Source organism: Geotrypetes seraphini, chromosome 4 (assembly GCF_902459505.1).
Source record: "Geotrypetes seraphini chromosome 4, aGeoSer1.1, whole genome shotgun sequence".
NCBI lineage: Eukaryota > Metazoa > Chordata > Amphibia > Gymnophiona > Dermophiidae > Geotrypetes > Geotrypetes seraphini.
In genome coordinates this window covers 318,586,817-318,612,013 of record NC_047087.1, presented here as the reverse complement: position 1 = coordinate 318,612,013, position 25,197 = coordinate 318,586,817, and the positions used below count along the sequence as shown (strand labels likewise).

Below are 25,197 nucleotides of genomic sequence, written 5' to 3'. Positions count from 1 at the left end.
ATAGTTGTCAAGCTGTGGGGATCTTTGACATTTACTCCTTTGCATTTTCCAACAGCGTTCAGGTTTTATTAGTTGTTACTTCTGTTCAGGGTCCTGTTTTTTTCTGTTTACAATTCTTAGTTCTACTTGGCTATTCGGCAGACTGAGAGATTAAGGGGGCGTCTCCTATTATGTACAGTTCCAAAGTTTTGTTTGTCTCCACCTGCTGGTCATGATGAGAGATATACCCATCTGTAAGATTTTCAGCTATACCGGTCTGGAGAGGCTAAAAGAAATAAAATTAGCCGGTAAAAACCTAATTTCTCCATATTGCATTAAGATTCTGCAAATTGGCACTTTGCAAAATAAAATGTGCCTCCCAAATAGAGTAAAACCTCCACCAATGTTTAATAGTAAGGCACAAATCTCTTTTGTCCATTCCCTTTTTGTCTTATTTTCTTTAAAACATTGTATTTCTTTCCCCCTTGCCTTACTATGCATAATTCTTGTTTGTGGTTAAATGTGGCATGTTTTGTTCCCCCAAAATTTGTATGAATTTTAGCTATGTACATCGCTTTGAAGTCTGATTAAGTGATCCATCAAATTTTAAATAATCTTGGAAGTTCCAACATTAGATGTTAATGGAGCTTGTTATGCCATTGCCAGAAGGATGGAATTTAGCTTTGTGTTCAGTGTTGGAGAACAGTGGCATAGTAACTAAGGGGGGGGGGAGAGAGATGAACTGCCCTAAGCATCATCTCGGTGGGGAGCAGTGACATCTCTTCTCCTCTCCACCTCTCCTTACCTCTTTGGCTGTTCGCTGGCATGAGCAGCATCTCCAACCTGCTGCTCGCGCTGTCCTCTGCTCTCCCTCTGAAGTCACTGTGGTTGCAGGACCAGAAAGTGACGTCAGAGTGAAAGCTGAGGCCGGCATGAGCAGCAGTTGCAGATGCTGCTTGCTGCAGAGAAGAGTTAGAGGTACAGGGGGAAGGGAAGATGCGTGCACACGGCAAGGAGGTTGAGAAGAGGGTGGGGTGCCACTGTTGTAGAATACCTTTCCCCCAACTAAGCAAGCTTTTAGTACCCTTTGTCCCTAACTGCCAATACTGATATTTGCCCCAGTAAAATCCCCCAGAAATGGAATACAAAGGTTGGTGCAATCAACCTCCAAAGGGTCTGAGTACATTCCAAGTTTCAAGTTTATTAAAATATTTGTTATACCGCTTATTCACACAAGGATCTGAATCAATCCCTCCCACCATAAAATAGTAATCTATTCTGAGAAATATAAACTTTTTAAAGTATTCTATATTGACATTGTCTTAGTTCTGCAGAGCTGACCCAAATTGGGATGGATTGCAGAAGTCACAGTAGATCTTTTGTCTGTACAGTTAGCTCCATTTAGCTTCCATAACAAGTCCTGTAAATTGGTGTCTACCTCTAATTTCAATGAGGAAGCAGGCAAGAATTTAATGTTACAGAAGGGCCTCATAATAATAAACTTTATTCTTCTATATCGCCATAGTTGAAAGACTTCTAGGCGGTTCACATTCTAAGAAGGCTGGACAATCAGCGAAATACAAGGTGTAAGAAGAGAGGGTTACATGAGAAATAGGTAAAGAGACAGCAAAAAACAACAAAATTACATTGAGGTAGAGAAAGGGAGAATATATCATTTAGAGGCTTCTGTTTAGGAGATGAATTTGTCAAATAGAATGGTTTTTATTGACTTTCGGAATACGCCATAGGTCAAACTGGCTCTGCTTATGTATTTGTCCAGCCAGGACTGCTGTCTGCCTGCTTGGAACTTGAAAGTCCTGTCCAGAAAGGACCCCCCCCCCCCTAGTTAAAACATGTTTAAGTTTATTATCATTTATAGACCGCTCTGTGCTTTGACATCAGTGCAGTTTACAAAAAAAATTATATAGGAAAAGAGCACCATTTTCATAAGTGAAAGATAAGAGGAGAAAAACCTATGCAACATTATAGTCTTCCCTACAGCATCTATGGGAATGTTAAGCCAAAAAAAGCCAAAACTCTGACCTTTCAGTTATAAAAAGCAGGGATTTTCCAAACCTGACAAACTCTTCATTTCCCCAGAGTGGTTAAAATTCCCCCATTTGTACAGAGCTTTCCACAGTCCACGGAGAGAACAGATAAGAATTCAGGATCTAATAAAAGGGGCACAAAAGGAGCTTTCCATCTGTTGCATTTAGACAATCCCCTAAGTGTCATTATCCCAGGACAAGCAGGCAGCCTATTCTCAACATGTGGGTGACATCATCCACGGAGCCTCGATATGGATAGCTTCGCAAGCTGATTTGCTTGCAGAACTTAAAAGTTCGTGACTGTTGCACTGCGCATGCGTGAGTGCCTTCCCGCCCACACAAGGGCGCGCGTCTCCTCAGTTCTCAGTTTTCCGCAGAGCCAAGAAGTCTTGTTTTCGATGCTCTGCGCTAGACTCAGTTCTAAACTTCGTGCCTTCTCTCACCACGGCTCGTTTTTGTTATTTTTCAAGGTCGCTGTGTTTTTTTTGTGCGTTTTTCATTTAAAAAAAAAAAAAAAAGACTTTAATTATATTTCTTTTGTCACAGCAGGGCCTGCTTTGTGGCCTCCACCGACAGGTTTCAATTTAACTGAGGCCATCTTTCCGTCTATGTCCAGACTGGTCACAGGCTTCAAGAAGTGTAGCCGTTGCCAGCGCGCGATCTCCATCACTGACTCACATGGGTGGTGTATTCAGTGTTTGGGACCTGACCATCGTCCGGAGTCGTGTACTCGCTGTGCTACCCTTCAACCTCGAGCCCGCAAGCATCATCGAGTTCAGGCGGAGAAACTCTTTGGCGGTATGGATCCCCTTGCCCCGACATCGACCTTGCATTCGGTCAAGCTTATGGAAGTTCCGCCTTTTGCCTCAACCTTGGCCTTGTCTTTGATCAAGCCTGCCTCGTTCGACGGGACCTCTTCCTCGAGTAAATCTTCTCCTGACAAGACGCTTGCCTCGCTGCCTCCCTCAAATCAGGTGCCAGCAGTTGTTGTTAAGCTGCCTAAGAAGCATGTCTCCAAGTCAAAGAGTCGTTCCTCCTCTTCTTCCTCGGAGACTGTTGCTGCACCCAAAGTACCAGATCCTCCAGTCTCGGAGTCACGTTTGGAGGCTCTGATCCAGACCATTTTGGATCATCAGTTGGGCAATATCCTTGCCAAACATAATTCTGCCTCGACTCTGCTTCCTGCAGTCCAGCCTAAGCACTCAGCGTCGAGTCCTTAGCTGAGCCTTTAGCTGAATCTCCTCACTCTATACAAGGAGTCGAGTCCTTGGGAGTGCCTCGAGAGGATTCCACACTCTGTATGCAAGGAGTCAATTCTTTGCGAGTGTCTCGTCTGGAGCATAAGCATGCTATTCAAGGAGCCGAGTCCTTGTCAATGCCTCGAGACCAGGAATTCAATCTCTTGTGGTGTCTCAATCTCCAGCCCTCGTTCCTTGCATAAGGCATTGCCCTTCTCGAGGCATAGGGCAAAGACTCCTTGACTTTCTTCTCAGCGAGACCTGCCTGGTTTGAGGCACAGTTCTCCACATCATTCAAGGCATCCATCGATGCACAGATCCTCTTCTCGAGATACGCCTCGCCTCTCTACACCTCGAGGCTATTCGAGGCTTTCTACTCCGAAATCGAGGACGCCTCCCATCTGCTTCTCCTATGAGGGATTCTTCTCCCAGTGAGTCGTCTATACCGCGTTCTCTGCTCTTCGAGGCACTTCGAGGTCACCTTCCCCTCGAGGTCAGCCTACCTTGGAACAAATATCCTTCTCTTCTTTCCTACATCAAATGAGTAAGGAACTCAAGATTAACTTGGACTCTGATTCTAAGTACACTACTGAGTATTTAGAAGAAATGGGTATGTTTCAACCTCCTGCGGAGTCTCTTAAAATATTCATTAATAGACTTCTTTCTCAAACTTTCAAGAGGAACCTTGAAACACCTTATTCCATTCCTGCTGTACCAAGCAAGCTCGAATCCCGTTACAGAATGGTCCATTGCAAGGGCTTTGATAAATCTCAATTATCACATCAATCCCTTCTTGTGGAGTTCTCTCTGAAACGGAATAACCCCTCCAAGGTTTATGCCACTGTCCCTCCTGGAAGAGAGGGCAAGACCATGGACAAGTTTGGTTGTCATTTGTATCAGAATTTTCTGATGGCAACTAGGGTTCTGAATTACAATTTCATCTTCATTTCTTATTTCAAGCATTTGTTGACACACTGCCTCCATATTTCAAGTATGTTCCTCAACACCGTCTTACAGGTTTTCAGAATACCATTACTAATCTGAATCAACTCCGCATGCATCTCCTTCAATCTTCCTATGATGCATTTGAGCTTTCCTCGAGGATCACCGCCTTCTCAGTGGCCATGCGCCGGCTTGCCTGGCTTCGCACTGTTGATATGGACCCTAATCTACAGGATCGCCTCGCCAACATTCCTTGTCAAGGCAATGACTTGTTTGATGACTCCATTGAGGAGGCCACTAAGAAGTTGTCTGAACATGAGAAGTCATATGCCTCCATCATTCATCCTAAGCCTAAACCTTCCATCTCTAAGGGCTTCAGGCTTCTACCATCTTACCACAGAGGGCGCCTCCTTATACCAGAGCGCCTCCTAAGAAACAACCACAGCAACAGAGGCAGCAGAAACCTCAGACTCCTGCTGCTCCTAAGGCCTCTCAAACTTTGACCATCTAATACAGAGCATAACCTCTATCGTTCTGCCTCTGTACTCTCCCCTTCCCATTGGAGGTCATCTCCATCATTTATACCAATGCTGGGAGATCATTACATTAGACCTCTGGGTGCTGTCCATCATCAGGGAAGGATACTCTCTTCATTTCATTCAGATTCCTCCAGATCTGTCTCCAAGAGAGTATCCTTCCAATCCATCCCAGACTGCCCTTCTTTTCAGGAAGCTCAAACTCTGCTCCGTCTCCATGCCATCAAGGAAGTTCCCTTGGAGCAGCATAGCAGGGGTTTTTACTCCCGTTACTTTCTTGTAGCAAAGAAGACGGGCGATCTGTGACCCATTTTGGATCTCAGAGCCCTCAACAAATTTGTCAGAGAAATTTTGGATGCTGTCTCTGGCATCATTATACCCTCTTCTAGATCAGAACGATTGATTATGTTCTCTAGATCTCAAAGAGGCTTACACTCACATTCTCATTCATCCAGCCTCTTAACAGTTTCTCAGATTTTGGGTGGGAAATCTGCATTTTCAGTATAGAGTGCTACCTTTTGACCTGGCTTCATTTCCAAGAGTGTTCACCAAGTGCCTAGTTGTAGTAGTAGCAGCTCTGAGAAACCATGGGCTCCAGGTGTTCCCGTACCTGGACGACTGGCTCATCAAGGATTCAACATCTCAAGGGGTTATTGTAACGACCCTACGGACTACGTGGTTCCTACAAAGTTTGGGGTTCGAAATCAACTTTCCCAAATCCCAGCTGCAGCCCTCTTAGACTTTACAGTTCATCGGAGCTGTCCTGGACACTGTCCGACTCAGAGCATTTCTTCCTCAACAACGTCAGGATGCCCTCATTCATCTCTGCCACGAAGTGCCTTCCTTGGCTACAATTTCAGCAAGACACATGATTGTTCTCCTAGATCACATGGCTTCTACAGTTCACGTGACTCCTTTTGCCAGACTTCACCTCAGAATTCCCCAGTGGACCCTGGTATCTCAGTGGGCACAGGCTTGCGATCCACTCTCAACATATTACAGTAACTCCTTCATTGAGACAGTCTCTCCACTGGTGGATGCTCTCTTCCATTCTCTCCAGAGGTTTTCTGTTTCAGACACCACCTCATCAGAAGGTCTTCGGACAGATTCCTCGACCTACGCTTGGGGGGCTCATCTCAACGGTCTCCATACTCAAGGCCAATGGTCCAGCACGGATTATCAATGTCATAACAATCTGTTAGAACTCAGAGCGATCTTCAGTGCTCTCAAAGCTTTTCAGCATCTTCTTCACAACCAGGTAGTCCTCGTTCAGACAGACAATTAAGTCGCCATGTACTACGTCAACAAGCAGGGAGGAACAGGATCTCTCCCTCTTTGTCAGAAAGTTCAAAAGGTGTGGGACTGTGTGGTGAGGTGTGGGCAATCTATCACAACACCTTCCTGAAAGCAGTCTACATTCAAGGAGAGAAAAACTGTCTGGCGGATAAATTGAGTTGTTTTCTGCAACCTCACGAATGGACACTCAATTCCTCGCCTCTTCATCATATTTTTTCTCAGTGGGGAACTCCTCCTACTTCATCCCAACCTGAAGTCTCTACACCTGACAGCTTGGTATCTCTCAACCTAACTGCCACTTTACAGTTTTCTCAATCTGTAAAGGACATTTTAGAGGCTTCCAGAAAGCCTACCACTAGACAATGCTACAATCAGAAATGGACTAGATTTTCTGCTTGGTGCACCATTCATCACAAGGAGCCTGACTCTACCTCCTTGTCTTCAGTTTGGATTACCTGTTCCATTTATCTCAATCAGACCTCAAATCCACATCAATTCGAGTCCACCTCAGTGCAATTGCTGCTTTTCATCAGCCTATCGAAGGGAAACCCCTTTCTGCTCATCCTGTGGTTTCCAGATTTATGAAAGGTCTTTTCAATATCAAACCACCTCTCAAACCTCCTCCAGTGGTTTGTGATCTTAATGTTGTTCTTGCTCAATTGTTGAAGCCTCCTTTTGAACCAATGGCTTTGGCTCATCTCACATATCTCACTTGGAAAGTGGTTTTTCTCATTGCTCTTACATCTGCTCACAGGGTCAGTGAGCTACAAGCTTTAGTAGCAGACCCAACTTTCACAGTGTTCCATCATGACAAGGTGGTCCTTCGTACTCATCCTAAATTCTTACCTAATGTGGTTTCAGAATTTCATCTCAACCAATCAATTGTTAGCCAAGTTCCTGCTGAACAAAGTCGTACTCTGGTAAAGCTAGTCTCAGTTAGGATGCTGGTCTTTGACCAGAGGGCCGCTGCATGAGCGGACTGCTGGGCATGATGGTCCACTGGTCTGACCCAGCAGCGGCAATTGTTATGTTTTTATGTTCAATGTTTTTTCCAAAGCCTCATTCTCATCCTGGAGAAACAGCTCTTCATACTGGACTGGAAGCGTGCTTTGGCTTTCTACTTGCAACGCACTCAACCACATAGATATGCTCCTCAACTTTTTGTCTCCTTCAATCCAAACAAGTTGGGGCATCCAATTTCCAAGTGCAACATCTACAACTGGTTAGCGGCTTTCATCTCTTTCTGTTGTGCTCAGGCTGGACTACATCTACAGAGTCGAGTCACAGCCCATAAAGTCAGAGCCATGGTGGCATCAGTAGCTTTCCTTAGATCTACTATTGAGGAAATCTGCAGAGCTGCCACTTGGTCCTCGGTTTATACTTTCACCTCTCATTATCGTCTGGATGGTTTTTCCAGACGGGATGGCCATTTCGGCCAGGAAGTATTACAGAATTTATTCTCCTGAATTGCCAACACTCCCACCATCCCATTCTGGTTAGCTTGGAGGTCACCCACATGTTGAGAATAGGCTGCCTGCTTGTCCTAGAATAAAGCAGTTACTTACCGTCACAGGTGTTATCCAGGGACAGCAGGCAGCTATTCTCAACATGTGGGTGACGTCATCCACGGAGCCCCGATGCGGACATTGTTAAGGATACGTTGAAACCCTCAGCTCAGTGTGCAGTGGCTGCTAAGAAAGCAAATAGAATGTTAGGAATTATCAGGAAAGGAATGGAAAACAAAGATGAAAATGTTATAATGACCTTGTATCACTCTATGGTATGGCTGCACCTCGAATACTGTGTGCAGTTCTGGTCACCATATCTAAAAAAAAAGATATAGCTTTATGGAGTAGCAAAGGGCAAGAAAAATGATAAATAGCTTGGAGAACAGATGGCTCAGGGGTGAAATGATAGAGGTCTATAAGATACTGAGTGGAGTGGAAAGGGTAGAAGTGAATCACTTGGAACTCTTTCCCAAAAATACTAGGACTAGGGGACATGCGATGAAGCTACTAAGTAATAGATTTAAAACAAACTAGAGAAAATATTTCTTTATACAACATGTAATTAAACTCTGGAATTTGTTGCCAGAGGATGTTGTGAAATCGGTTAACTTAGCAGGGTTTAAAAAAGGCTTGGATAATTTCCTAAAAGAGAAATCTATGGGCCATTATTGAGATGGCTTTGGGAAATCCACTGCTTTATTCCTAGGATAAGCAGCCTAAAATCTGTTTTACTACTTGGGATCTAGCTAGGTACTTGGGAACTGGGTTGGCCACTGTTGGAAACAGGATACTGGACTTGATGGACCTTCGGTCTGTGTCAGTATGGCAATTCTTATGTTAAGTGTGCAGAAGGTTTTTTTTTTTCTCTTTCTGTCTTAATTTGCTGATCTACTGTGGAACTGAAATGGATAAGAACCTCTTAAATGTAGACAACAAAGCAAAAAGATACAGGTTCTACACGCAATTGGGTTGGTATTAAACAAGAGGAAAAGACCTCAGAAGCCTGCACCATCAAGAATATTTAATTCTACAATGGTTACTCAGCAGGACAGGTTCTCTATCATTGGTCTCACACTCCTCTTATAACCGATTAGCAAAAAACTTTTTAGTCGTGTATTCAACACATCTCACTTTTTAACCGGTGATATAAACAAAAATGTAATGCACTTATCTGAATTAATGATAAGAGCCCTTCTGAGAGGCTTCTGAGGTCTTTTCCTCTTGTTTAATACCAACCCAATTTGCTTAATTTGCTGATCAACAGGCCTATTTAGTTCACAGGTTCCAAATTGGTCTGGTGAGACTAAACAAGAAAATTAATACAATTTTTCCTTATCTCAGGTACCAGGCCTTCATAGACATGTGGGATTAGATATGTGCATTCAGTTTCCATTTAATACAAAAAATGTTATACATGTAAAAAATGCACTAAATCAACTTTGTACCCATAAAATCTCTGAATCCTTTGCATGTTAATTTCATAAGTGAACTGAAAATAGTCCACAAAAATCCAAATATGATCTGAAAACATTTTCTATGCATACCTTAAATACATCCCTTTTTGTGTATGAAAAGACAGATCAGTTGCAGGTTCTTGAACATAACAAGCAGTGCTATTCCCCTCCCCAGGTTTAGAGCAATCCTGTACTTGCCTAGGTTCTTGATTTTTGCTTTTAGACCTGATTGCATTTTCCAAGATGAGTTGCAATTCAAATACTGTACTCTATTTATTTCCCAGTACAAGGTGCATACATTTTTTTAGAGGGTGAAGTAATTTGCCTAAGATATGGGGGAGAGTGTGGCGCAGGGGTTAGAGCTAAAGCCTCAGCACCCTGAGGTTGTGGGTTCAAACCCACGCTGCTCCTTGTGACCCTGGGCAAGTCACTTAATCCCCCCTTTGCCCCAGGTACGATAGATAGATTGTGAGCCCACCAGGACAGAGAGGGAAAACTGCTTGGGTACCTGAATAAATTCATGTAAACCGTTCTGAGCTTCCCTGGTAGAACGGTATAGAAAATTGAATAAATAAAAATCACAGGGGATGCCACTGGATGGAATAGGATTTGAACCCATGGATCTCTGGTTCTCAGCACATTGCTTTGACCACTAGGCTACTTTCTCGCTCTTCTGTTTCAGACTATGAATTGCAGTCAGTCTCAATTACTGCAGAGCTGTTTTCTTACGGTAACTTACAGAAGGAAAAGAGATTCCAACTCCATAATGTTTTACATTGCCCGTTGCTTGCAGTACAATACCATACTACACTTGGCATAGTAGTAATAATAATAACTTTATTCTTCTATACCGCCATAGTCGTGAGACTTCTAGGCGGTTCACACTAAAGAGAGCTGGACAGTCAGCAAGTTACAATATGTTGAAGTCCGGGATACAGTATATAGAAACTTACAAAAAGCATATAGAATCTTACAAAAGGTCCGGGATACAGCATAAAGACTCTTACAAAAGGCAGTGAAATACAGCAAACGGAATCTTAAAAAGGCGGCAAAATATAATGTTAGACATTTCAGACTTAAAAGCAGGAGTGGACATATGTAGTGTTAGGTGTAGATACTTTTTTTAGGTGATGATTTTGTTGAATATGGCAGTTTTTATGGCTTTTCTAAAGGCATTATATGTCAGTCTTGCTCCATTAATGTAGTTGTCTAACCAGTATTGTTGTTTGTTTGCTTGGTACATGAAAGTTCTATCCAGGAAGGTTTTGTATTTGCAGCCGGTAATGCTTGGGTATGCAAATAGGTTGCTGTTTCTGGTTTGTCTCGTAGGGCTGTATAGAGTGAAGTGAGGTAGCAGGTGGGTAGGAGCTAGTCCCCAAACCAGCTTGAAACATATGCAAGAGAACTTGAATATTATTCGTGCCTCCATTGGCAGCCAGTGAAGTAGTTTGTAGTAGGGGCTAACATGGTCGCTCTTTTTTAATCCAAATATCAAGCGGACCGCTGTGTTTTGGACAATCCTAAGTTTCCTTACAGTTTTTTTGGGTATACCCATATAAACAATATTGCAGTAGTCCAGTGTTGAAAGCACCAGTGATTGCACTAGTAGTCTAAATGATAAAGGGTCGAAATATTTTTTGATGGACCTTAATTTCCACAGTGTCAGGAAACATTTTTTTACTACTATGTTCGTGTGTTCCACCATTGTCAAGTGTGTGTCTAGTGTGACTCCCAGTATTTTTATTGTTTTAGTAATTGGGTATGCATGATCTTTTATATGAAATGTTGTATTGGTAATTTTGTCTGTTGGGCTTGCAAGGAAGACTTTTGTTTTTTCTGTGTTTAGTTTCAGCTTGAAGTTTATTGTCCAGTGTTCTATTTCAGTCATAATATGAGAAATGTATTCTGAGGTCTCGTTTGTTATGCTGTTTACTGGGATTAAAATAGAGACGCCATCTGCATATATGCAATGGATTAGGTTTAGCTTTTTTAGGAAATGTCCTAGGGATGATATGTAGATGTTGAATAGAGTAGGTGACAGTGGTGAAACCTTGTGGTACTCCCGAGGGGTTTTTCCAGGTGTTTGAGTACATCCCTCCACTAATCACCCGGTAAGATCTCTTTGTTAGGAAACCCTGTAGCCAGTTTCTTACTCATTCTGTCTAGGCAGTGTAGCATTATTTTGTGATCAACCAGATCGAAAGCGCTGCTGAAGTCTAGTTGTAAAATCAGAGCAAGACCACTTTTTCATTTTGACAAGGTTGCTGTGTGTAAATTACCTTGGTACGGGTACCTCTGCGTTCACCTCCTGAACTGCTGAATCCCAGAGATCACAGGTTCTATATCCCTGTATCCATTCTTTGATCCATCTAGTCCCCTAATCCATGTGTTCCTAGATATGATGAGCTATTATTTCAGTTCTGAAGTTGCAATTCTAGCTCAATTCCCATGTAAGTCTCCTAAATGATCTAGTTTTCCTTGAGTATGATGTAACTGTTTTAAAATAAGCATAATTCTAATTGTGGTATAAAATGAGTTTTAATGTTTCAATAATGAAGGTGGCTGGCGAGAGAGAGAAAAAGCTCGAGAAGACAGCTGGGGACCTCCTCATGAGTCCAGAGTTTCAGAAGATCATGACTGGGAACGGAGCAAGGAACAGGAACGGGATCAAGATCATGAGGATAGTGACCAAGACCTTGATCATGATAGCCTCCAAGACAGGCGTCCCTTGAGGTTTGTTGGCTGCTACTAGTTTTGTGTCCTGTAATGCTATGGCTTGTAGTGGTGGCCACATTGTACAGATGAACATGGCATGATGATTTCTCACTTTATGTATATAGTTTGAGTAGTGAAATTTATTAAGCCCTTCCTGGCCACTTATTTAGTGATCTTGAGTGATGTGCTAAACCTTTATTAGTTTTCTTAGTGTTCCTGATGAATCTTAGAACACTGAAGTACTCCATTATTGGATCTCTAAAACTATATGCATGTAGTTACTAGCAACATAAGGAAAGTCACGAGGTCAGACCAAGGTCCATTGAGCCCAGCATCCTACCAAGAGTCCAGTCTGGGTCACAAACATTTGCCAGATAAGCCCTTGTCTGCTGAAGTGACTGCTTTTCTTAACAAAATAGTCACCTTTTTCTTTTCAGCTACCTTTTAAGTTTATCAATATTGAATTTAATTTAGCAAGGTTCTCTATTAAAATGGCCGACAAGCCATGGGTTCAAACATTGCCCCAAATATAGAAGGAAGCTCTTATAAGCAAATTGCCATGACTCCACAGGAGGCACCATATATATTTCAATATAAACCCATCTGAGTATAAACAGAGTGCCATTTCTAGTCCCCTTTTAGGGGAAAAATGATAACTTGAATATAACACAAGGGTTTATATTTTACCATTCTTCCCCTTCATCCTCTCTGGTGCCAGGCATTCCTTCCTACCTACCCTCCCTCACGATGGTGTTCCTCCAACCCCGCCATACCAGCAGTGTCTGGCTGTCAGCGTGCCCCTCCTCCCCTTGAACTGGCAGTTTTCCCACTATCAGCACACCCCTGCCTCTTCCCCCCCCTACCGAAGATGCAAGACCCCCCTCCCAGACCCAGTGGCATTATGGTTTAGCGGGGTATTGGCACAGGAGTGATTCTCATTTGCTCCTGCCTGTGCTCTCTCAGCAATGAAAATGGCCATTTCAAGGGCTTATGTTCTGGATTGTTTTAATGTTCCCTTTTAATATCATGATCACAAACTCATTGATGCCTGACTGACTGCTGAAGTTGGGCCCCCACAGGTGTTTCTGGAATGCTTTTATGGGTCACTTACATTCTAGACTTTTCATTTTCTCATTATGTCCTGATAAAAGGAATGGCAAATTAATCAAATGCATATCATATTGTATTATTTATTTGTTTTTTGTATATTCAAAGGGAGACCAGGTGTTCTCAACCCAGTCCTTAGATATCACAATAAAAATGCATGAGATAAATTTGCATACATTACCTCCGTTATGGACAAATCCTATTATCAGCACACTGGGGTGCTGTGCCTTAAGCACAGCCCCATCTGGCACCTGTAATCTGTGGACTCTGACCTGTTTACCTGAGGTATGTGTGTCATCTTGCTAGGGATGAAGGGGGCTGGAGGCGTGGAGGCCCTACAGAAGAGACATCCGTCTGGAGAGAGTCACAGCGTCGCGATGATAGAGACGGGGACGATCGGCGGGACCTAAGAGACCGTGAGAAAAGAGGGCCTCCCCCAAGAAATGAACGGGAAGAAAGTAAGATGTTGTCATGGAGTTTTGGTGGTAGTGTAAGATATTTGTCCCAGTGGTCCTGTATGCTTTTCTAATGTAAAGACTGAACAGAGGTTCCTGCTTCTGACAAGAAGGAATGCAAGAAACTTCTTGCCCAGTCTCATTCTAAGCAGTTAACTATGTTACGTTACCACTGATGTACCCATCTGATCATAGATCCTCTGACAAGTTTCACTTACCTCATTTACAAACATTCACAATATAGTAATACGAATTTAGAAACAATACGTGTGACAATTTTCCCGGATGTCTCTAGATATACTCAGTTTAAAAGGAAACAATTCCTCCAGCTAAAACCTAAGGTGGTGGCAGCTGGAGCTATATTCTTTCTCAAATTTCCGTGTAAGTGCTTAGTCTCGTATGGAAGTGACAAGTATACTTTTTTTGAATCAGTCCAGTTAGAAGACTTTATTAAAGGAAAACTCCTCTTGAAAGCTTAATTTCTATTATTAATAACTATATATATATATATATATATATATTGGAGGGAGGTGTATTATATAGATTAGCCAATTACTGCCTGCGATGTTAAATGATAGATAGATTTCATTTCCTATTTAATACTGGTGACCAGCGTTCCCGCTAAGCTGCGCTGGGGTGCGCTGACGCACAAAATATTACCTCGCAGCGCACAAGTTTCTCGTCACAGCGCACACAGTGTAGAGCACAGTTCTTCAACCGCCGGTCCGCAAACAAAATCTTGCCGGTCCGCGAAGGATTCGGTCCCCGCCGCAACGAAAGGCCGGCGTCAGCTGACTTGCAACTTCCTGTTGCAGTCGCTGTGCCGGGACTCCTGCCTTCGCCGGGACTCCTGCCTTCCACCGCGTTTGCCTCCTGCCTTGTCTCCGCACCTCCAGACCAGCAGCGGCAGCTGTGTATGCTTTTAACTTCGGCACAGAGCTGCCCCTAATCAATAGTTTAGCGCGGTTTCATAAGGCAGCCTCGGGGCCTTTGCTAGGCCGGCCCACATCGCATCATCGAAGCGGGCCGGCTATCAAAGGCCCCGAGGCTGCCTCATGAAACCGCGCTAAACTATTGATTAGGGGCAGCTCTGTGCCGAAGTTAAAAGCATACAGAGCTGCCGCTGCTGGTCTGAACTCTTGGGCCGCTGAAGGAGGGCAAAAAGCAGCTGTCCTGGAGGTTTCCCTTCCTCTCGCCTTTACAGGTTCCTTTTTTACACCTTTTTTTTTTTCCTTCAAACGGCAACGGGCCCCAGCATCGACATCAATCAAGTAAGTTCCACTGTCAATCAAGCGGTTCTGCTCGGCCAAAGCTTCCCCTGTGACATGAGCCACCCTCAGGGGAAAGAAAGTGACCCACAAAGGTGAGGGGAAGGGGGGCAGATGATGGAAGTTGGGGGGGGGGAGAGAGAGAGAGAGAGAGAAGGGGCAGATGATGGAATGGAGGAGATGAGAGAGAGAGAGAAGGGGACAGATGATGGAAGTGAGAAGAAGGGAGAGAGAGCAGAAGGCAGATGGATGTCAGTTGAGAAGGGAGAGCAGATGCTGAATGGAAGTGGGGAAAGAACACATACTGGATGGAAGGAGGAGATAAATAAAGGGGGAAGAAAATAGTAAGATAATGGAGGGGTGAGGGAAAGGGGTGACAAGCTGTGTGTAGACACAGTGAAAAGAGGGAAACGGGACTAAATAGTAAGAAAGAATTTAATTTAGATGGAGGCAGAAAATAGAGAAGGAAGACCAGAGAAGAAAAGGGAAGAGAGAGCAGAGAATGATCAGATCTGAGTGGAGGAAATGAGAAGAGAGATATGCTAAAAATCACAGGGGGGAGGGAAGGATAGAGATGCCAGACCATGAGGGGAACAGAAGGAAGATGATGGATGCTAGACCAAATTGGGGGGTGGGGGGGGGGCAGGAGGAGAGATGGCAGGGAAAGACAGACAGTGAATGGAAGGGGCAGATGCTGGACTGAAGAGACAGAGAAGGTTATCATGCTGCTGTACCGGGCCATGGTACGCCCTCACCTGGAGTACTGCGTCCAGCACTGGTACTTTAAGAAGGACACGGTACTACTCGAAAGGATCCAGAGAAGAGCAACTAAAATGGTTAAGGGGCTGGAGGAGTTGCCGTACAGCGAAAGATTAGAGAAACTGGGCCTCTTCTCCCTTGAGCAGAGGAGATTGAGAGGGGACATGATAGAAACATTCAAGGTACTGAAGGGAATAGACTTAGTAGCTAAGGCAGGGAGAACGAGAGGGCACTCTCTAAAGTTGAAAGGGGATAGATTCCATACAAACGTAAGGAAGTTCTGTGGTAGAAAGCAACATATTTATTTGGCTCATAACTTGCTGGCGCCCGATATTTTTAGCTCACAGTGAAAAAAGTTTGCTCACAACACCCGCCCGCTTAGAGGGAACACTGCGTGACCATTATAATGTGGACTATATCATGGTTGACTTATTTCCTTTATATGTTAAGTTGTATTTTATATACAGAATTTGGTGGATATTTGTGAATATTTGTTGTTGTAATGAATAATTAAATATATTAAAAAAAAATAATAATTTAGAAACAATTCAGTTATTTATTTAAAAGTATTTCCAGTGCAATAGGTGAGGCATTCTAGACCAGTGATTCCCAACCCTGTCCTGGAGGAACACCAGGCCAATCGGGTTTTCAGGCTAGCCCTAATGAATATGCATGAGAGAGATTTGCATATGATGGAAGTGATAGGCATGCAAATTTTCTTCATGCATATTCATTAGGGCTAGCCTGAAAACCCAATTGGCCTGGTGTTCCTCCAGGACAGGGTTGGGAACCACTGTTCTAGACCATAGGGTTATTTCCCACTACTTGCATGGTCTACAGAAGAAATCCATTTCAGGTTTTTCATTCTGCCTCTAGTGTACTTCACAGGCTGGTTCAGCACCCTCTAGCAGTCTTTTCTTCTGCATGCATGGCTGCAGCTGTGTAGATTCTGCTCTCCCCATTTTATTATTTTACTTCGACGTAAGTTCGTCCCTTTTGCGAGTATTTTCACGTTTGAAATGGATTTAAAGCTCTGCCTGCTTGAGAATTTACAGACTTCGGTCTGTAGCTGACAGGCATCAATCCCTTCGGGGTACCTGTTAGCCAGTCTGCTTAGTCTTCCTTGGAGTTCAGAGCTGTCCCTGACCTAGACACACTCCCTGTTAAGCGAGGGGTTGAGCGCAAACTGTATAGTATGCTTAGGGGGTTCAGCGGTCTTCCGCAACGTGCTGGCTGCGTTTTTGCGCCTCTGGTGGTCCGCAGGGGTGGAGGCATAGTCAGACAGGGGAGTTTGACTAGCAGCCCGAAGATCAGCTTGAGGAATGAATTTCCAGCAGTGTGGCAATGAATTCTAAACAGGCCATTAAAAAGGCAGGAGCAGATGATGCAGGCTTTCTGTGTCCAGTAACTGACTAAAGTGGAGCTGACAAGCTCCAAAATCGACCATTTAAAAGTTTTTGGGTTTTTTTTCTTTTTTTAAAACTTTATTAATTTTTCATTTAAAAACAATGCATTAAAATGTACATATACATATATTAACTTCAAAATTGCATTTTAATCAATCATAAAAATACTTCGAAAACATTTCCCCCACCCCAAAATAAGAACAAAAACAAAATGCATTATTTCAATGAATATCATAATAAACTTATTAATAATAATAATAACAAATTTATTCTTTTATACCGCCATTACCCAAGAGTTCTAGGCGGTTTACACCATAAGAAACTGAACAATCAGCGAAGTACATACATATCATAGGATAAAACCAGAATTAATGGTTAAAGTAATTACAATCTTAAAAACCTAATTAAGTGATAAATTTGTCAAACAAAGTAGACTTTACTAGTTTTCGAAAATAACAGTACAACATGGCTTGATGAAGACATTCACCGAGCCAACATTGAAGTTTGCCTGCCTGAAACGTTAAGGTCCTTTAGAAAAAGGTCTTATATCTGACAGCATTTGGCTTAGGATAGGTAAAAACTGAAACTTCTTGTAATCCTTGATGGTCTATAAAATTCAAAGTGAGGGAACAAATAAATTTGAGACTCCTGAAATCAGCTTAAAACAAATACAAGAAAACTTAAATAGTATTCTTGCTTCCAACGCTAGCCAATGCAATAATCGATAATATGGACTAATGTGGTCGTTCTTCTTCAGACCAAATATCAATCGAACCACAGTATTCTGAATTATTCTCAGTTAAGCTACCAGGAGGAACTGGAACAGACATTAAATTGGGTCTGTACTATTGCCCACCTGGACAGACGGAAGAAATCGACCAGGATCTGGAGACTGAACTGAGGCAGGTATGCAAAAGCGGAAGTGTAGTGGTGATGGGGGACTTCAACTACCCGGGAATAGACTGGAGTATCGGGCACTCAAACTGCACGAGGGAGACCAAATTCCTGGAGGTCACGAGGGACTGCTTCATGGAACAACTGGTTGGACCAACACGGGGAGATGCCACTCTTGACCTAATCTTCAACGGACTAGGGGGACCCGCAAAGGAGGTGGCGGTACTAACCCCACTAGGAAACAGCGATCACAACACGATCCAGTGCAGGTTAGAAATTGGATCATCAAAGGTGAAAAGAACTACGACGACAGCACTCAACTTCAAAAAAGGGAATTATGATGCCATGAGGAAAATGGTGGGAAAGAAACTCAACGGCAACACAAGGAAGATGGAGTCCGTAGAAAAAGCCTGGACCCTACTCAAGGACACGGTGCTCGAAGCACAGAATCTGTGCGTCCCCAAGTTCAGGAAAGAGTGCAAAAAAAATAGAACAAAAAACCCAGTGTGGATAACAAATGCAGTGAAAAAGGCGATAAGTGACAAGAAAGCATTGCAAAAAATGGAAAAAGGACCAAACAAAAGACAACCAAAAGGAGCATAAAAAACACCAAAGGGAGTGTCACCGAGTGGTTAGGAAAGCAAAAAGAGAATATGAAGAGAGACTGGCGGGGGAAGCAACAAACTTCAAATCATTCTTCAGGTCCGTTAAGGGGAAGTAACCAGCAAGGGAGGAAGTGGGACCCTTGGATGACGGAGACAGAAAGGGAGTGGTAAAAGAGGAAAAGGAGATAGCTGACAGGTTAAACGAGTTCTTCACGTCAGTTTTCACGAGGGAGGACACAACCAACATTCCGGAACCCGAAGAGATCGTAAAAGGAGATCAGGATGATAATTTGGTCCTACTAGAGGTGAGCCAGGTGGATGTCCTCAGGCAGATAGACAGGCTAAAGAGCGACAAATCGCCAGGTCCGGACGGCATTCACCCAAGGGTACTCAAGGAACTAAGGAACGAAATAGCTGAGCCACTTTGACAAATATGCAACCTATCCTTAAAAACTGGAGAGATTCCGGAGGACTGGAAAATAGCAAATGTCACGCCCATCTTCAAGAAGGGCTCAAGGGGAGACCCAGGAAACTACAGGCCGGTGAGCTTGACCACAGCCTCAAGGAAAGCAAACAAAATGTTGGGTATCATTAAGAAGGGTATCACGACCAGGACGCAGGAAGTCATCCTGCCACTGTATCGTGCAATGGTGCGCCCGCATCTGGAGTACTGTGTCCAGTACTGGTCGCCTTACCTCAAGAAGGACATGGCAGTACTTGAGGGAGTCCAGAGAAGAGCAACTAAGCTAATAAAGGGTATGGAAAATCTCTCATATACTGACAGACTGAAAAAGTTGGGGCTGTTCTCCCTGGAGAAGCGGAGACTTAGAGGAGACATGATAGAAACCTTCAAGATCATGAAGGGCATAGAAAAAGTAGACAGGGACAGATTTTTCAAATTATGGGGAACCACAAGTACAAAGGGGCACTCGGAGAAATTGAAAGGGGAAAGGTTTAGAACAAACGCCAGGAAGTTCTTTTTCACCCAGAGGGTGGTGGATACATGGAACGCGCTTCCGGAGGCTGTGATAGGCAGGAGCACGCTACAGGGCTTCAAAGAAGATTTGAATAGGTACCTGGAGGACAAAGGGATTGAGGGGTACAGATAGGAGTAGAGGTAGGTTATAGGGATAGGAGTAGAGGTAGGTTATAGGGATAGGAGTAGAGGCAAGTTATAAAATTAATCAGGGACCACTGCTCAGGTAATAGGCCTGATGGGCCGCCGCGGGAGTGGACCGCTGGGCGAGATGGACCTCTGGTCTGCCTCAGCGGAGGCAACTTCTTATGTTCTTATGTTTTGAGAAGATCCCAGATAAATGATGTTACAATAATCCAGAATGGGTAGGAGCAATGATTGTACCAGTAATCTAAAAGACACTGGATCAAAATATTTTTTAATGGTCCGTAATTTCCACAATATGTACAAACATTTTTGTACCACCAAGTTTGTATGATTGATCCAAGTCAGTTGATACCCAGAATTTTTATGGAATTGGTTATTGGATAGACCTGTCCATTAAGACAAAGCGATGTTTCTGTTATTTTATCATTGGGACTGGCTAAAAAGATTTTTGTCTTTTCTGTATTGATCAATGATGACATCAAAATATAATATCCCTCCACCCACCCACCCTCTCTGGATGTGTAACTCAAATAAGAAAACAGGAGAATAATCCAGCTAATCAACTGTAACAAAATTTGTCAATGGACTCCAAGTTAATTTAAATAACTTATTACCCAAAATTTCTGAATTCATTTTCTCATATTTGTAGCATAAACATAAAGAATCCCACCAGAAGGAGAAATTAAGCCGATCCCAATATTTCCAGTTTTTAGTAACCATTTGCATGGCTATCCCAGTCATGATGACAAATAATCTGCTTTTATATTTGTCCAGAGAAGGTTTAGGTGACAACAATGTACCACAAAAACCATCTCATAAGACAACGGTATTGAAGATTCCAAAATCGAGTTGATTTGTCCCCATATTAATTTCCAAAAGTTGAGTATCAAGAGACAATAGAACAACAGATGATCCAGTGTCCCTATTTCGAGATGACAATGTCAACATCTATTAGATTATGAGCTATCTAACTTTTATAAATGAACTGGGGTCCAAAAAACTCAACGCAACAGAAAAAAACCAAGTTTATCTCATAGATGCTGACGCTGTACATCTCATCCTCCAAGTCCAAATCCGTGGCCATTGAGTAGCAGAAATTTGCTGCTTTATCTCAATGCTCCAAATGTCTTTTAGGCTAGTTTTTGGGTTTTTATTCAGATAATCCGATATTAATTTATATCCCTTGGCGGCCTGATGCCCTAGCAAATCTGTCAGGAATCATAGGCCCGGCAAGCTATACTGTTTATTTAGATTTTGCCAATCAGGGAACCTCTTCTGAATGGCCTGATTCAACTGCAACCACTTATATGCTTGAGACTTTGCAATACCGAATGATTTTTGCAGTTGTGAAAAATCAATTTCTTTATTTGAATAAAGCTTAGAAGAATATAAATCTTTGTAATAATCCAAAAATTGTTTTAAAATATTTCCAATTTGAGTATGAATGTTACCTTTCTCATCTTTAATGGCCACAATCTTTACTTTTCTTTTTTTTTTTGGCTTTGAGATAGTTAGCCAATAATCTTCCTGCTTTATTTGAGTTTCCATAATACAGAGCCTGCTGAGAAAACAACTCTTTCCTAGCCAGTTGTGAGGAAATCTCATTATATTTATATTTAGCTTTCAAAAGGGCCTGCAAAGTGTTGTGTTCCCATTCGAGGCCAATTGTGACTCCAAAGATGAAATAATTTGCTCCAAATTGGAAAATTCAAATTTTAGCATTCTCCTAATATGTGCCGAATACGAAATTATTTGCCCTCTCATTATGGCTTTGAAAGCATCCCATTTAGTTTCCAAAGAGATTTCCTCTGAGGTGTTGAGTTGAAAATATTCATTTTTATTTGAATTTCCTTGAGAAAGTTTGAATCTGCAAGCAATGTATTATTAAATCTCCAAACAGGTCTGTTAGGATCTTTCCCAGTAAACTAAAATTCTATCCAAATTCCAGCATGATCCGTCTATGCTTGCTTTTGTAACCTGTTGAGTTAAATGATCTGAAACAAAAATATAATCAATTCTTGAAAATGATTTAGGAACATGGGAGCAAAAGGAAAATTTGCGAGCATTAAAATGAAGAATCCGCCATATCTTTCAATCCACATGAATACACAAAATTGTCTAAACCTAACGATTTTAATTTCTTGCTAGGTTGTTATCCAATAATGAATCCATGACAGCATTGAAATCTCCGGCTACAATTAAATTAGATGTAGCTAGTGACAGAATTAATTGTTGGCGTTTTTTTAAAGAACTCAGCCTGATTTGAATTAGGAGCATAAATATAAAGAAGTGTCAGGGCATAATTTCCTGAAGTCATGTCAACATGGAGCCATCTACCCATAGGATCAGCTTGAGAATTACCAAATCCAGCAGAACATCTCTTATTGATCAGAATAGCCACGCCAGCCTTTTTCCCCACTACAGGTGCAAAAAAGCGGTGTTTCACCTACCCCCCTTCTAACTTGGCATCTTTGATAGGTGATAAGTGTGTTTCCTGTATAAAGTAAACGTCTGCCTCTTGTTTTTTCAAAAAATTCAGTACTTTTTTCCTCTTAATAGGATGATTAAGTCCATTAATGTTTAAGGAAAACATTTTTAAAGCCATTCATTAATAAATGATATGTATCCAACTTGCCAATCATATGTACAGATTCACATCGTTCAAAATGACTAAAATAACCCCCACACACACATCCAGGGACCCTAACCCCCCCAAAACCCTCCCTATCCCTCCCATATTCCATCCCTTAAAATAATACGAAAACTTGAATGCAAGCATTGGACTAACAGCCTCCAAGTTCTCCCCAATGCCCTACCAGCTTTCCCAACCCAAACATCTACTTTATAATAATTATATTCCCAACCCCCCATACTTAGAATTCTTATAGTAAATGAAATTACCTAGATCATACCTATAATATCATTACATTACATTAGTGATTTTTATTCCGCCATTACCTTGCGGCTCAAGGCGAATTACAGAAGAGGATTTCTGGACATGTCCAGAGGTGTTACAGAGTAGAGCAGGTTGCTTCAGAGGATTGAAATGTTTCATACGGTGTTAGCTAGTCTTCATGGATTTCTTGAATAGCAGGGTTTTTATTTCTTTTCTGAAAGTTTTGTAGTCTGGGATCCCGATTAGTAGATTGGAGAGTTGGTGGTCTAGTTTTGCTGCCTGTGTGGCTAGAAGGCCATCGGACAGTTTTTTCCGTTTGATGTCTCTGATTGGAGGGTATGTGAATGGTGTCTGGGTTCTCCTGTGTCTGGTTGTGGTAGTTTGGATTAGGCAGTTGTTCAAGTAGGCTGGGCTGTGACCATTTATGGATTTAAATAATAGACAGTATAATTTAAATAGTATTCTTGTTTGAATTGGGAGCATTACCCTAAACAGAAGAAATTATAAAATAATCTCATTCCCCAATTTTACAGAATTCTAAATCACACAGTAACTAAAAGTACTCAAATCATTCCTGTAATATTCTATTACAATAAAAAGAAATACTATCAATTAATCACATTCCCAGAAACTAATGAAATCATACCTTCTTGTTTTAACATATACCCTATAATAGATCCAATTATGATATTTAAAGACCCTTTAATCAAATAACCTAAACCCCCTTAATAACATAAAAGGCACCAAAAGAAATGTCACCGAGTGGTAAAGAAAGCAAAAAGAGAATATGAGGAGAGACTAGCAGAGAAAGCAGGAAACTTCAAACCATTCTTCAAGTATGTGAAGGGGAGACAACCGGCCAGGGAGGAAGTGGGACCATTGGATGATGGAGGCAGGAAGGGAGTGGTAAAGGAAGAAACAGAGATAGCTGAAAGGTTAAACAAGTTCTTCTCGTCAGTCTTCACGAGAGAGGACACATCCAATATTCCAGAACCCGAGGAGATCTTACATGGAGACCAGGATGGGAAACTGGTCAAACTAGAAGTAAGCCGGGAGGAAGTCCTCCGTCAGATAGACAGACTAAAGAACGACAAATCACCAGGTCCGGACGGCATCTACCTAAGGGTACTAAAAGAGCTGAGAAACGAAATAGCAGAAACTTTTCGCAAAATATGTAACCTTTCCTTAGAAACAGGGGAGATCCCAGAGGACTGGAAAATAGCAAATGTCATGCCCATCTTCAAGAAAGGATCAAGGGGAGACCCGAGAAACTACAGGCCGGTGAGTTTGACCTCGGTTCCGGGAAAGATGATGGAAGCACTGATTAAGGACACCATCTGCGGCCACATAGAAAACAATGGGCAGCTGAAGGCAAGCCAGCACGGCTTCTGCAGAGGAAGGTCATGCCTCACGAATTTGCTGTACTTCTTTGAGGGAATAAACAGGCAGATGGATAAAGGGGAATCCATTGACATCATTTACCTTGACTTCCAAAAAGCCTTCGATAAGGTACCCCACGAACGGCTGCTTAAGAAGCTGTGGAACCACGGGGTGCAAGGGGATATCCACCGATGGATCAAACACTGGCTGGCAGGCAGGAAACAAAGGGTTGGAGTAAAGGGCCATTACTCAGAATGGCAATGGGTCACGAGTGGAGTCCCACAGGGGTCGGTGCTGGGACCGCTCCTGTTCAATATATTTATTAATGACTTGGAGACAGGGACGAACTGTGAGGTCATTAAATTTGCGGACAACACCAAACTCTACAGCAGGGTTAGAACCAAGGAAGACTGTGAAAACCTGCAAAGGGACTTAACGAGATTGGAAGACTGGGCAAGAAAATGGCAAATGAGTTTTAACACTGAGAAATGCAAAGTCATGCATGTAGGGAAAAAGTACCGGATGTTCAACTATAAAATGGGGGGATCGTTGCTGGAGGTGAGCAAACTTGAAAGAGACCTGGGGGTGATGGTGGACACAACATTGAAAGCATCAGCACAGTGTGCGACAGCCTCAAAGAAAGCGAACAGAATGTTGGGTATCATCAAAAAGGGTATCAAGACCAGGATGAAGGAAGTCATTTTGCCGCTGTATCGGGCGATGGTGCGCCCACATCTGGAGTACTGTGTCCAGTACTGGTCGCCGTACCTCAAAAAGGACATGGCGGTACTTGAGGGAGCCCAGAGAAGAGCGACAAAGCTGATAAAAGGTATGGAAAACTTCTCATATGCTGACAGATTGGAAATGCTGGGGCTATTCTCCCTGGAAAAGCGGAGACTTAGAGGAGACATGATAGAAACCTTCAAAATCATGAAGGGCATAGAGAAGGTAGATAGGGACAAATTCTTCAGGCTATGGGGAGCCACAAATACAAGGGGGCACTCGGAGAAATTGAAAAAGGACAGGTTTAGAACAAATGCTAGGAACTTCTTTTTCACTCAGAGGGTAGTGGATACATGGAACGCGCTTCCGGAGGCTGTGATAGGCCAGAGCACGCTACAGGGGTTCAAGGAGGGTCTAGATAGGTTCCTAAAAGAAAAGGGGATTGAGGGGTACAGATAGAAGTAGAGGTAGGTTATAGGATTCGACAGAAACCACTTCACAGGTCATGGACCTGATGGGCCGCCGCGGGAGCGGACCGCTGGGCGCGATGGACCTCTGGTCTGACCCAGTGGAGGCAACTTCTTATGTTCTTATATTTAATAAGTTTACTGCATTTCAATCTTTATATAATATTATTCCTATTTTTTAAATATGAGTAATTATACTTCAATTCATACATAAATTCATTTAATTACAGCCTCCAATCATCCACTTGAAAAATCCAAAATAAATTATCCATTCCATTTAAATTAATTAAAAACATTCTCTATTAAATATTCTAAAAATTAATACCCATTAAATATATTCAGCCTTTGTATAGAAAGTATCTTGTTTTATAAACATATATTAAATTTATTTGATTCAT

The 25,197-nt window shown here is 42.5% G+C and overlaps 1 protein-coding gene across 3 annotated transcripts in view; it reads left to right on the top strand.

Moving 5' to 3' along the window:
- Positions 1–25,197, top strand: part of EIF3A (eukaryotic translation initiation factor 3 subunit A) — a 330,727-nt gene that overhangs the window by 292,346 nt on the left and 13,184 nt on the right. For all 3 annotated transcript variants that reach the window (XM_033943256.1, XM_033943255.1, XM_033943254.1), the window contains 2 exons: positions 11,560–11,734; positions 13,130–13,281. In XM_033943256.1, the coding sequence (XP_033799147.1) occupies positions 11,560–11,734; positions 13,130–13,281 (327 nt within the window). The remainder of the gene's footprint in view (positions 1–11,559; positions 11,735–13,129; positions 13,282–25,197) is intronic.